This window comes from Nyctereutes procyonoides, unplaced genomic scaffold (genome assembly GCF_905146905.1).
Source record: "Nyctereutes procyonoides isolate TBG_1078 unplaced genomic scaffold, NYPRO_anot_genome, whole genome shotgun sequence".
NCBI lineage: Eukaryota > Metazoa > Chordata > Mammalia > Carnivora > Canidae > Nyctereutes > Nyctereutes procyonoides.
In genome coordinates, this window is record NW_026575140.1 from 78232542 (window position 1) to 78245244 (window position 12703).

At 48.0% G+C, this 12703-nt stretch overlaps 1 protein-coding gene across 1 annotated transcript; it reads right to left on the minus strand.

Moving 5' to 3' along the window:
• Positions 1–7033: 7033 nt before the first annotated feature.
• Positions 7034–10823, minus strand: BSX (brain specific homeobox). The gene is made up of 3 exons (XM_055305048.1): positions 10562–10823; positions 8359–8555; positions 7034–7273 (listed from the first exon to the last, which is right to left on the minus strand). Exons 1-3 carry the CDS (start codon positions 10821–10823, stop codon positions 7034–7036), a joined length of 699 nt encoding a protein of 232 aa, XP_055161023.1.
• Positions 10824–12703: the final 1880 nt, after the last annotated feature.

Here is a 12703-nt window from a genome sequence, read left to right on the forward strand (position 1 = left end):
GGACCCCAGGATCATGACCTGAGCCAAAGGCAAATGCCCCACCACTGAGCCACCCTGGTGTCCCAAAAAAAAGGAACTCTTGCAGGAAAAAATACGTGGCTGAATGGAGAGTCAGACATACATACCATAATAATCTAAACAAAACTCTGACACGGAGGAAGAGACGAAGAGGGTGCACACGTATGTGGTGGGAACAGGGAAGAAATAACTAAATTTTCATCTTTTATGGCATGAAGTACTAAATAATTCTTAAAACAAAAATACCAAAAAGCAGCAATTAAACAGTTACTTAAAAACACGAAGACAAATACTAAAAGAATCACTCAGTACTGGAAAGCAGTTGCCTCTGTAATAAAGAGAACATAGAGTGGCCAAGGGATTGCTTCTTTTTAAAATAATTCTCCTACAACTATTTGACTTTATAAACAATGTACATGGGTAAATGATGAAACTCAAATCTTTAAAATTAAATGGAGAGAACTTAAGGAAATAAAAAAAATAGATGGGAAAAGAATAGAACAAGTATGAGTTTTTTGCCTTTAGCATGTAAATTATTCCCATTTGAAAATCAGGCTAAAGAGCCGCCCTTCTATCCTTTTTCCCATTGCTTTCTACAGTTTATTTTGCTTTCCAAATCAAGCACTGAGAAAGAATAAGGACTATCTGGCCATTCTTTTAACTTTGGGCTAGAATATTGGCAAGTGTACTTAATTACTCTATATCTGTAGCGACGAAAGCTAGGAGGAGAATGAAGGTCACAAATATTCAAATAATCCCTAAGAATTCTGTCAATTTTTTTAAAGATTATTTATTCATGAGAGATACAGAGAGAGGGGCAGAGACACAGGCAGAGGGAGAAGCAGGTTCCCCGTGGGGAGCCCAATGTGAGACTCCATCAGGGATCTGGGATCACACCCTGAGCCAAAGGCAAACGTTCAACCACTGAGCCACCCAGGTGTCCCTCTATTAGTCAATATTTTTAAACAACTTTTATTCTGTTACAGAGATACAGTCTAAGGTGTGCCTTTTTTAAAACCAAAAATTTTTTTAAAAGCTTCAGAAAAAAAGCTTAAATCTTGGATTTCCCTGGTAGATCCTTTACTGGCAACTCAGTCTCTTAATAGGGCACCCATAGATTTGAATTATATACTGCCCCCCATTATAGCATTTATATCCGCCAGGGCGAACAGAACCCCTGGGACAGGATGGAGGCAAGATAGGAAAGAGGGAGAGAAAGAATATTCTAAAAGAGGTACCCTCAATGCAACTCTGTGGCCCTATATGGCCCTATTTCGTCCAAAGCCACCATGCCCTCGCTTAGTCCACACAGGGCAATGACAAAGAGAAAATAAGATGAAGTTATTTTAAAAACTCCTTCTAAGGAGTTTTTTTTTTTTTGTTTGTTTGTTTGTTTGTTTGTTTTTAGGGGAAAAAGGGACATGGTAGGGATGCCATGGATCAGTTGGTTAAGCATCTGCCTTCAGCTCAGGTCATGATCCCAGGGTCCTGAAATCCAGGCAGGTTGGGCTGGGCTCCCTACTCAGTGGGGAGTCTGCTTCTCCCTTTCCCTTTGCCCCTCTTTCCCCCAGCTTGTACTCTCTCACTCACAAATAAACAATCTAAAAAAAGGAGGGGGGAACATAATAAACCCTTGTAATGATAGTGATGGAACACAGGACTAATACCTTTTAGTTACCCACATTATTACTGTTGTAGTCCTGTGAAGTATAGGATCAAGAACCAACTGGATATGTTCAGATCTATATTGTAATTCATTACCTTCCTCCAGCACTTTTCATCCAAGATCTCACAGTAGATACTTTCATATCCCATATTTCACATCTCCTCACCATTCCTAACTTAAAGGACACTCTCCTCATATTTCTGATGCCAAGTAAGAGAAATCACATAATCCTGAACAAAAGGAAGATTAGAATTGAAGTCTTCAAGCCAAATCATTTAGTCAGTGGCTATGATGCTAAATCCAGCTGCAGCTACACAATTTTGTAAAGAAAGTAAGAAAAGAAGGCTCCGAGAATTACAAATGAAATCATGGAGGGAACGTTTCCTAGTGTACACCCTGGGAATTCTAAGACAGGAGTAAATAAAATGGAAAAAAATATGTGTCTTTAGAAGGAGGAATTAAAACCAGAAAGTACAATGGAGAGAATCTGGACAGAAAACAGGAAAATAATATCAATTATTTTTATCTCCTAAATATTTATTGGAATGATCTCAAAAAAAAAAAAGAATGATCTCGGACCTCTACATGTATTAATTTTGTAACTCATCAAATTAATCAGTTGTAAGACAGTGAGCAAGTTAATCTCTCAGACTCTCAGTTGCCTTGTATATAAAGATTAGGCCAAATTTTTTGTTATATTTTTCATCCTACTCAATGTGTGAACTTCTTTGAAAACATCCCAGCAAGTAGTTATTCAACTTCAGCTTGAATGAAAAAGGTTAAGGGGCTCAGTACCTTCTCAGAGAGCCAGTTTAAATTTTAGATTGCTCTTCGTCAAAAGTTTTTCCATAAATTGATTTAAGATTTTACTAGGTAACTTCCAGCTAATTTTAAATTTTTACAACCAAAATTACTATGCGAAATCTTTTCCTCTACATAATACAATGACAAATAGCAACTCCCCCCCATCACTTTTATCATAGCATAAATTAGTGGTAAAACAGGATCATGAAAATTGGCTTCTAGTCTGAATTCTATTTAACATTGACAAGGCATTCATCATACCTGGATCCTAATTTCTTCACTTATAAAATGAAGGGCTTAGATTTTGTTAAAGGTCTCTAATACTGACCACTCGTTCCTGACTACCTATCAGTCCTTAACTCCAGGGATGTCACTTTGTTTACCTTACTTTCTCGAATGGCATGCTGGAGACTTCCTTAATGAATAAAAAGAATAACCTTTCCATTTTCTTGTTTCTCTTAATTCTTCTAATTGTTATGGATATATTTCTTTAGAGTTCATGAACTGAAATCTTCTTAGTGAGATGACAAATAACCTTAATAAGTTGGAATTTATAGTTCTTTCCTACAAGAAGGAGATCTAATACTAGGCTCTCAAGGATTAGAAAGAACCAAATCGATTTACCTTCTCACTAATGAAGAACCATAACAGAGCCCTTTGGCACCTAGTGTTTTGCTTTCCAGCTTCTGCTCAAACTTTTCTAGTGAAAGGTGCTTAGGATTTTCTGGACTTAGGTTGTTCTATTGAAGGAGGGCACACTATCTGGCCTATGGGAGGTATGCAAATGTTGTTCCAAAATCTGTTTCCCTGTGCCACCCATCGGTTCTGGTTCAGCCTACTTTAGCAGAGCTGCTTAGATAGACCCCTTGATACTGAGTAGCCCTGCAACCACTCAAATACAATTATCCTAGCTAATCTCCTCTCCCATCCCTCCCTAATACTTGGCCTCTCTAAGCTAAAAAGCTCACACTCCTTTGTGTTTTCCACACCTTTTACTACCCAGGTTCTTGTAGACTATATGAATTTTAGCTTGTCAACAGCCATCACATTTAAAATGTGATGCCAAGAACATGACATAAATGTAAAATATTTCCTTTGCTCGTTATCTCCACACACGTATTGAGCCCAACTCAAGAAGACCAGGGAGTCACTGCTTCAACTAAATGTGTTTATTGCACAATTCTCTTAGCACCAAAAAGCATTCTTGCTTGCTCTGTGCCTTCACATATCTTTATCTCTAGTTACCAAACACATGGATATGAGCCAATCCTCTACCTTTTGAAGTGGTGCCATGGATTCCAATTAATTATTTCTTAGTGCTACTATCTGCTAATATTGGGGAGAATGGGATGTTGTCCATTTCTTATGTTCTTAGGTCATGTGAGCAGAAATAATATCAAGAGTCCCTCTCTGAGAGGCTGTGAAATGAAGTCCATTGCAAACAGAATTAAGAACAAATCTGGAAGAAATTATTTACTACATTTGGGATTACATGTAAGATGATGTGCCCACCTTGGCTATTTTCAGATGTTTTTGCCTCTTGAGAATCAGGCTAGGTCTTTAATATATCATAGTGAATGTGGCTTCGTCAGATCTTTACCACCAAGTCAAGCTGAACTGAGGCAAAAGCCTAGGTAATTCAGATAAAATACCTCTTCAGCCTATGGAGGCTTTGATCGGTATTGAAGGCCAAAAACAAACACTGCCATCATGTTACATTAAATTGAAACTAAATTGTGTCTATCCTCTACTATCATCACTAACCCGCTGAGCATTAAAAAAAAGAAAAAAAGAAAAAGAAAGAAAGGAATGGAAAGGAAAACCAGGAGAAGTTTGCTATTGAATTGTTTGCCATCAATTTCAGGGAATACGGTCTGATGAGAAAATCGTGCCACAGTGAGTGTGGCTGGCACTGCAGGTGTGAGCTCTTCCCTTCCCACTTACTCTGGCCAGGAACAGTCACAGAGGGCAGAACAAGAATCTTTCCACGTTTCACACTCATGAATCAAAGACACAGCCATTCCCTGGGCTCCAGGATTCATTCTGCCTCCCATCAGGCAGAGCTGTGCCCACACTACCAATGTTACCTATTTCCTTGCCTTTTCAAAAGATCATGAAATGTGCCTAATCTCTGCTCTCAGAGCCAAAACTAAAACCTGGAATCTTCTTGTGAAGACAGGAAAAAGATCTCAATGTCTGGAGCTTTGGGGCTTGTGTTAAGCATCTAATTTAAATATTTTTAAATGTCCTCCAAAAACGCATTACTACTCAGTTTAAAGATTCTCCCCCAAATCCCTTTAAGTAGCTCTTCTTCCTAGTATTAGAAGAATCTGAGATTCCCCCCTTTGTGTAGTAGTATCTACTTTCCCTTCCAATAGTCACAAATCACTTTTTCCTCCCATAACCAAGTCTTTTGTCTTATTTTAAAGCACTTGCCAAAAACTCCTACCTTAAAAAGGTATTGTCATTATCTGAACAGGGAGACAGGAGAAATCTCTCCTCTCCAAAACCTAAATCAATGGGAGAGGTGTTCATACAAAGTGATAGGGGCAAAATGCCAACCAGTGCATTGTTGCAAGAAAACAGTGTATTGGACAAAGAAATGAACAAGGAGTCAAAAGAGATTGGGCGGGGGGTTCCTGCTTTGGCTGTTAGCTAGTACTAATTTCATAGGTGGATCCTTCAGTCTTGCCAAACCTCGATTTCCTTAACTATAAAAGGAAAAAATAATCTTTGTTGTCTAGGACTCACAAAATCTTGATTGATAACGAGCACTTTGGAAAATCCAAACAGGCTGTACAATGCTTATGTTTTTAAAGCAATAACTTGATCTCCTAAATGATGCGGACTGGATAGGGGTCTCACCCTGACACTTATCCTTGCCTAAGTTAATGTTTCCTAGAACACACCTGTAGAAAAGAGAGAAAAAAAAAAGAATTCCTACAGCTACATTCATAGAATTTAGAGGGATATTTAGGATTCTCTTTTAGAAAAACAAGGAAACAAAAAGATTAAATGTAACCCAAGCTCACACGGCCATCGTCTCTATAATTATTATTCATCCTTGGAACCCAAGGGTCAGGACTCCACTTAGCCACACACTCTTTGCCAGCCTTCCTGGGCTCACTTACCTAAATACACAACCAGAACCAAAGGAAGATCGGAAGCTGAGGTCGCCTCTGGCACGGCCGCTAGCTCTGATAAGTGTCCTGGGTGCGCAGCGTCATCACACAATTTATTAGCATAATTTCAAACTCTAGATATCAAGGGATCTCTGTCCCTTTGGTATTTAAAAGTAAAAAAAAAAATACCATTTGGATGACCTTCCCCACACAGCTGGAACCCAAGACTATTAAACAATTAAAAACAGAAAAACCGGGGTGGGAGTGAGGGGATCTGTCAACGAAAGGTTATTAGCCCTGCTCACTCCTTTCGGGAACAGGGCGCTGCCTGGGCGCAGGGGAGGGGGACGCGCAGGAGGACGCGTTAACAAACGATGCCCCGGAAACTCGGTTCGTTCCCAGTTTTGCGCCGCGAGCCCTTTTATTCTAGAGAGACTGCAAGCCCCGGGGAGAGCGCCGGAGACCTCCTAGGGGAAAGGGAGGGGGGCGGCGCGCTGGGCCAGACTCTGCCCTCCTCGAGAGGCCACGCACAGGTGCACATCCGAAGGGGCTGCGTAGTTAGCTGGCATCTCGCTACAGCTCCGCATCCCCTAAAACGCGGTGAAAATTAGCATTTCCGCACGCAGCCCGAGGAACGCTGGTTTTTAAAACCTCGGCAGCGCACGCGGCGTGTAAGAAGACTTGCGGGGCAGGTGCAGCGCGGTCGGGAGGCCGGGGTTGCTAGCGAGCTTTTCCCGCCCGCGTTGCTGGCCGCGCGTGGGCGCCGCTCGGTCGGGAGCCGGGGTGGGGGGTGCGTGCGGGGTGGACGTGCCGGGGAGCCGAACCGCAGGCTCAGGAGGGGACCGGTGACCCGAGCGGATGGAAGCAGATGGAAACGCCGCCCTCCTGAAGAGGGCCTGTGGCCCGAGGCTTTGAGCTGGAGATGGGAGCGGGGGGACCCCAGCGGGAGGGCAGCGGCCGGGAGCGCGCAGGACCGTCCTGCACAAACATCCTAAGCATCTGGCTGAGGCTCCACCTGGACGCCCGCCGAGCGAAGGCACGGGCTCCGGGTCCCTTACCTGCAGCCAATCGGTCTACGCAAGGAAGGGCAAAGGGTCCGGGCGGCGAGGTCGCGGAGCCTGGACGGCGGAGCGGGGGCAGGTGGCGGAGGAGAGGGCCGAGAGGGTCTGCGAGCGCGGCGGACTTGGGGAGCCGAGAGCCCGGGGTCCAGCTGGCGCCACGTACGACGCGGAGCGCGGGAACGAGCCGGCGCAGGTGCACGCGGGGCCGCGGGGCGGGGGGCGGGTTCGAGGGTTGACAGGTGTGTTTTGTTGGTGTCCCAGGAGCGGAGCTCCGAGGCCCGCCCGGCCCGAGGCCCGCGTCCCGGAGCCCGAGGGATGCGCGCCCCGCCCCGCCGCGTCCTCCCGGGCCCCCGCCCCGCGGCTCAGAGCACGTGCGGCCCGGGGCCCAGCTCCCCCTCGTCCCCAATGTCCACCTCGTCCTCCGGCTCGGTCAGCACGAAGGGGCCGGCGGGCAGGCCCAGCCGGGCCTCGGCAGAGGCGGCCTCTGGGCCGCGGGGGCTGCCCTCGGGGCTCTCGGGCCCGTCTGGCGCTTTGGGCTCATCCTGACTTTTCCTCAGCTGCTTTTTATGCTTCATCCGCCGGTTCTGGAACCACGTTTTCACCTGATTTCAGGGAGAAAAAAATAAATAAATACAACCGTGTCATCCTTCAGATCCATAGTTGCCAAGATCTGAGAGATGGCTGGCGTTAGGAAAACGGGCCGCAACCCATTCACGAATTATCCAAGAGCTATGACAGTCTCATCCTCGGTGAAATCAGCCCTCCACCGCTCGCAAGGGATCGTGTTAGGTTGAACGAGAATCAGGCATCCTAAAGCTCCTGGAAGCAACTGTCCAACATACGATAAAGGCCAAAATGGTGTGCTTTGTGAACACTAATATTGCTGTTAATTATAATTACTAATGGTAGGTGCGACTGGACGAGTGGCCTTTATGTTTAACTTACATTCTCCCCATTGGGGCCTCTGAGCACCGGATCCAGCAGGAGGATGAGAATCAACCTTGCTGGTTCTCATCAAAGAGAAAAGTCACGGGCACCAGGCTGATGATTTCACAGCAATCTGGGCTCCCGGGTACAGAGAATATAAGAGAGAGGAAGCGGAGGGAGTTTTAAGGTTGCAGGTGAATAGCATCTGGAAGATGGAAACAGTCCTCCTCCCGCTCAGGACAGGGCAGTAAGGAGGAGGCCTACATTACAGTGGGGGAGTGGGGAGGCTGGATCTGAGGGCTTACAGCTGTGAGAGACAATCAAATAATAATAATTAATAATAATAATAATAATAAAATGCTTCCCTGCGCGGGCCTCTCTCAGGACAAGAACCGGTCTAGTCTCTTTATTTTCCGGCCGCCCAGGCTTACAGCCCCGATCGATCCGATCGATGGATCGATAGATCGGAGGAGACGAGTGGGGGGCGACAACGGATGGTTCTCAAACTAGGAGTGATCCTCAGGGTCACCGAAGCACTTTCTCCTCCCGGCCCCGAGCTCCGGCAAGAGATGATGCTTCGGAAAGTCTGACCTGAGGATGGAGGTGTCGGTACTTTTCCTAAGGATCTTTGGAGAAGCCTGGAATAAAGGGGAGAGGGGTCGCCCCCACTCGAGAGCTCCAGCTCCGCACCGGGCGCGGAGGTGGAAGGGGCCCGAGGAAAGAGAAGCGGGGCCCAGGAACTGCCGCGTCTCGGGCCCACCTGCGTCTCGGACAGGCTGAGCGCGGTGGCCAGCTCCACCCGCTCCGGCGTGGACAGGTAGCGCTGGATCTCGAATCTCTTCTCCAGGCCCGAGAGCTGCGAGTCCGAGAACACCGTGCGAGCTTTGCGGCGGCGGCAGTGCTTGCCCGGCAGCTCGCTGTGCTGGGGGTGCGGGAAGAGCGCGGGCACCGGCATCCCTGCGGAGAGAAAGGCGGCCCGGGGGTAGAGCCGGCTCCCCGCGCGCCCCGGTCCCGCGCGCCTCCCTCGGCTTCTTGCCTCCGCCGGTCCCCTCGTCGCCCCCACGGCTTCTCCAGCCCCTTCTCCCAGGAACCGCAGGGCGGGGGGAATTTTAAAATCGCAAGAATAGCGCTTGGGGATCTTTATCCGGCGGCTCATCTAAGACGTACAAACAGTAAGTGGAATGGAAAAGAACATTTCAAAATCGGAGGCCTTAAAAAAAATGTGCTCTTGGAAAGACTGCCGGCGTCCACCAGCCAGCAGTCAGTCCTCTGGTGCGCCTGCCCAAGTTTTCTTGCAAACGTTGGCTGGTCCACGAGCTGCTCCGCCCAGCCACCTCTCCTCCATACCCCCGACGACACTCCGTCTAGTTCTGCGGCTAGTACAACCAGGAAGGTGGCCTTGCCTCCCAGCCTCCCAAAAAAACACCTTTTTTTTTCTCTCTCTCTCTCTCGAGTTGCCCCCCAACCTCCCGCCTGCTGCCAAAGGGAACAGATCAAAACTCTCTCCTCCGCAGCAAGAACTGAGAGGCAATTCCCGCCTGGCACGTTCCTTACTGGTTGTGGGGTCCTGCTGGGGACCCCGATCTCTAATCGAGTCCTCATTTTTTCTTATTCTTTCTCTCCTACTCTTAAGAGAAGGATGGAAGCGCTTTTCCCCCTGACCAGGTCAGGGGAGACCTCTCTTGTCCTTCCTGACCTCCGCGTTTATTATGGTGTCTGAGACACACCAAGTAAACCGCTACAGACATCAATTTCTCCCAATACCCCTGCGGAAAGGAAACGAGCAATTGTGGCATCAAGGGCTTTGGCCACTGCTATGGGGGGGGGGGGGACATGGGTGCAGCCCAGAAGGGACTGTCCTGAGTCAGGTAGTGAGGAGGCCAACACCAAGATGCAGGCTTCAACGTAGCTTGTACAATTGCCCTGCCAACCTAGTGCCTCAGAATCTGGGTTTTACAGCTTCATAGAAACTTTTAGCTTTTGCCATAGATTCCAGAGCACACATTTCACAAACTATCTCATGTGTTTCCATGGCTTTCGCCTGGAGGGGGTTGTTTTCCTGCCTGAGCTCTGCATTTGGACTCAATGAATTATTATATTTCAACTGGAATGAAAATGCCAAAGAGGGAAGCTACGAGTGTGGCCTTTCAGAGAGCGGCAGGAAAAGTCTGGGTATTTCCTCACATCTCCCAGTCCCAGCCACCTTACTGGCCCCCGGGTTTTGTCATCCATGGAAAATCAAAATGCTATGGTGTGGGGCTCCTGCTCCAGCAGCAATCAGGGCAGAGGAGGGCAGCCGAGCCCAAGATTATGAGTTAGATGTTGAGAGTGCAGAGGGTTAAAGTGGAGCAGCGTCTTTCCCTCTCCCCCTCCACCCCCCACACACTTTTTTTTTTCTTACATTTTCTTCCCTATTCTGGCCAGGTCAAACCTTCAGTCCTGAGAATATCCCAAACCCTCATTCACTTCTAAGCCCCTGCACCACATCCATGAAAGCTCTACGCAGAGGTGAAGAGAGCTGGCCCTGCTGGAGCCTTTGGAGCTAATTAGCTGGAAAGTGGAGTTCTGCTCCACAGGGTGGGGTGGTCAGGGGTCTCCCTCAGAGCGAGGACAGAGAATCAGATTTGAGAGCCGGACCAAAGTGGCCAGGAGGACCAGGAGGAAGGAGACTGAGCACTATCCACCAAGAATGTTGTCAAAACCTCTAGCCACCTTTTGGACAGGAATGTTTCCTCCATTATAAAGCATGTGGAGGGACCATGACTTATCCCCCATGGGTTGGCATGCCTCCGGGGAGCTCTGCATGTCCTCAGCCTTATCCCCAATGTTCCACTGTGACTTAGGGAAGGAAGGCACCAAGCCAGGCCGAATCAGCTCTGGCCTTTCCTCAGCTCCATCACAGGCATACGTCTATGCTGGGAGACCTGCTCTCACTCCCCAAACCTTGAGGCCCCTGTACTTACCCGAGGTGGTGAGGAAATAAGGGTGGTGGTGGTCTCCCTTATGCAGAGGGTGATGAGGATGAGGAGCCAGGAGGGTGGGTGTGGGCATGAGGGGGTAGCCATAGTCTAGCAGAGGCACCCGGGAGGCCAGAGAGCTGGCGAAGTGGTCAGGGGCCATCTCCCTTAGTGGCTTGGGCTTGTGCAGCAGGATGTCCTCAATGAAGAAGGACGTGGGCCTCTGAGAAGACGCCGGGTGTAGCGGGGAGGTGAAGTTGAGATTCATCTTGAGCCAAGCGTCTGCCACAGGGCGAGAGCCGGGGACGAAGCGTAGGAAGCAGGCAGCGTCTCACCAAGCCTGGTGGAGAGCGGACGACCCTCTGAGGCTCGGAAACCCCGAGGCTCCCTCCCCGGCCTGGGCTACCCCGGGCGCTGGAGAGGCGAGAAGACGAGCTCCTGGGTAGGTTGGGTCTATGTGTAGAATTGGCAGCTTCAAGAGGGGAGCTGGGAGAGCCAATGGCAAGGCTGCCAGCGGCGAAGGGGAGGGTGCGGTGGGCTCGGGGCGGGGCGGGGCGCTGTCCGCGGTGCTGAATACGACCGGCCGGGCCCGGGGAGAGCGCAGCGGACCCGCGTCCCTGCTCCTGCCAGGTTGGTTTTTCGACCTCAATTTGAGTTGCTTCTGCTTCTTCTTCTTCTGTCAGGCATTTTAAAAGAAAGCTAAAAAGAAAACGTCTCTGTCATTCGACAGACTCTTCTTTAAGAGAGCAAAAAGCATTTAAAGGGCCCCAAAGCAACAGGGATAAGGCACTTACTTTGGCATTTAGGCCTGGGTTTTCCAAGTTTAGAGACACGGTAGCGGGATGGAGAAGGGGAGAAGTGAAGAGAAAATCTATATCTGCTACACCCAACTTCAGCTGCTGGCTGAGGCACGGAAGAACTATTGAGAAAAATAAATAAAATGCGGATGACCATTACATTCTTTACCTCAGTTAGAGAGGATGGTATGAGGAAAGTTCTAGCTACATTGGTCAAATAATTTGGTCTGTGTAAGTATGTCCAGAGCTACTTCTTAATGCCAGCTTCCAACTCCTCCCAAATCTCCCTTACTTCCTCCTCACACAGCTTCCCATTTTGCCATACTACCACCTTCAACCCTAACCCACCAAAATAATTGTACTAGATTTTTGTCTCCTGTTCTTTCCCAGCCTTTCATTCTCCTCCCTCCCAATCTTTTGTTTTTGGCTGTCTTTTTTTTTTTCCTGTTTGTCTCTTTCTAATCTGTCATATTTATTTCCCCGGAGTCAATTTGCTAAAATTAAGGTGATCATCTACAGCACAGCAGGGGTAATTTCAGCTCGCATCTCTGAAAATTGCTCTAATTATTGATGTTAAACTCAGGGAAATTAAAAGAAGGCACTTCTCTTCCATCTCCCCATTTTTAAGCTCTAATTTGTTGAAATCTAGTCGTCATCACAATTCCAATCACTACTGCTAATAGTAAAAGTGTTTTAATAGAGACTGAGTCCTCACAACCCATGCTATTAGATAATTAGAGGAGGTGTTAGAAAGCCAAGTGCTAATCCTTGGGCGCACGGGTAGGATTTCCATCTGATCTAGCAGGTAGAACAAATTAATTACCAGAATCAATTAGGCCCCAAACTACAGTGGTCCAGGAAGTGGAAGCATCGTATTCTATACGATGAACCAGTAAATGGTAAACAGATGAGGAGAGTGAGAGGACGAAGGAAGAAAGGGCGGCGGGGGGGGGGGGGAGTAACTTTAAAATAAGATCTTGGCAAGTAGGCATCTAAACGAAGTCAGAACGCTCTGGGAGTCTGAATTGTGATTTCTTTTTTGAAATGACGGTGATTAAAGACTGATAAACCCCAGAGCAGGCAGCCATGGAGAGGGGAAAGGAGTGGACTTTGAGGAGTCGATCCTCCCTCTGTAGCCCGGGTCTATTCATCTTCCGCTAGAGGGAAGATCCTCTAGCCCTCCGGGTAAGGGAAACTGAAACCAAGGGAACTCGTAAAGTGGTGCCGGGGTGACAGTCTACACTATACTGATGCCCACTTCCCTCTCAGTGAGAACTTACCCGGCTGAGTGAAAGCCAAGCCGTCCAGTCCCCTAAGGCCCTAAAGGCTGAGCACCTACTGAGGGCGTGAC

Coding starts and splice junctions, on each gene's coding strand:
- BSX (XM_055305048.1), bottom strand. CDS start 10,823: ATGAATCTCAACTTCACCTCCCCGCTACACCCGGCGTCTTCTCAGAGG. Junction 8,556..10,561: donor TTATTTCCTCACCACCTCGG/GTAAGTACAGGG, acceptor TTCTCTCCGCAG/GGATGCCGGTGCCCGCGCTC. Junction 7,274..8,358: donor TCAGCCTGTCCGAGACGCAG/GTGGGCCCGAGA, acceptor CCCTGAAATCAG/GTGAAAACGTGGTTCCAGAA.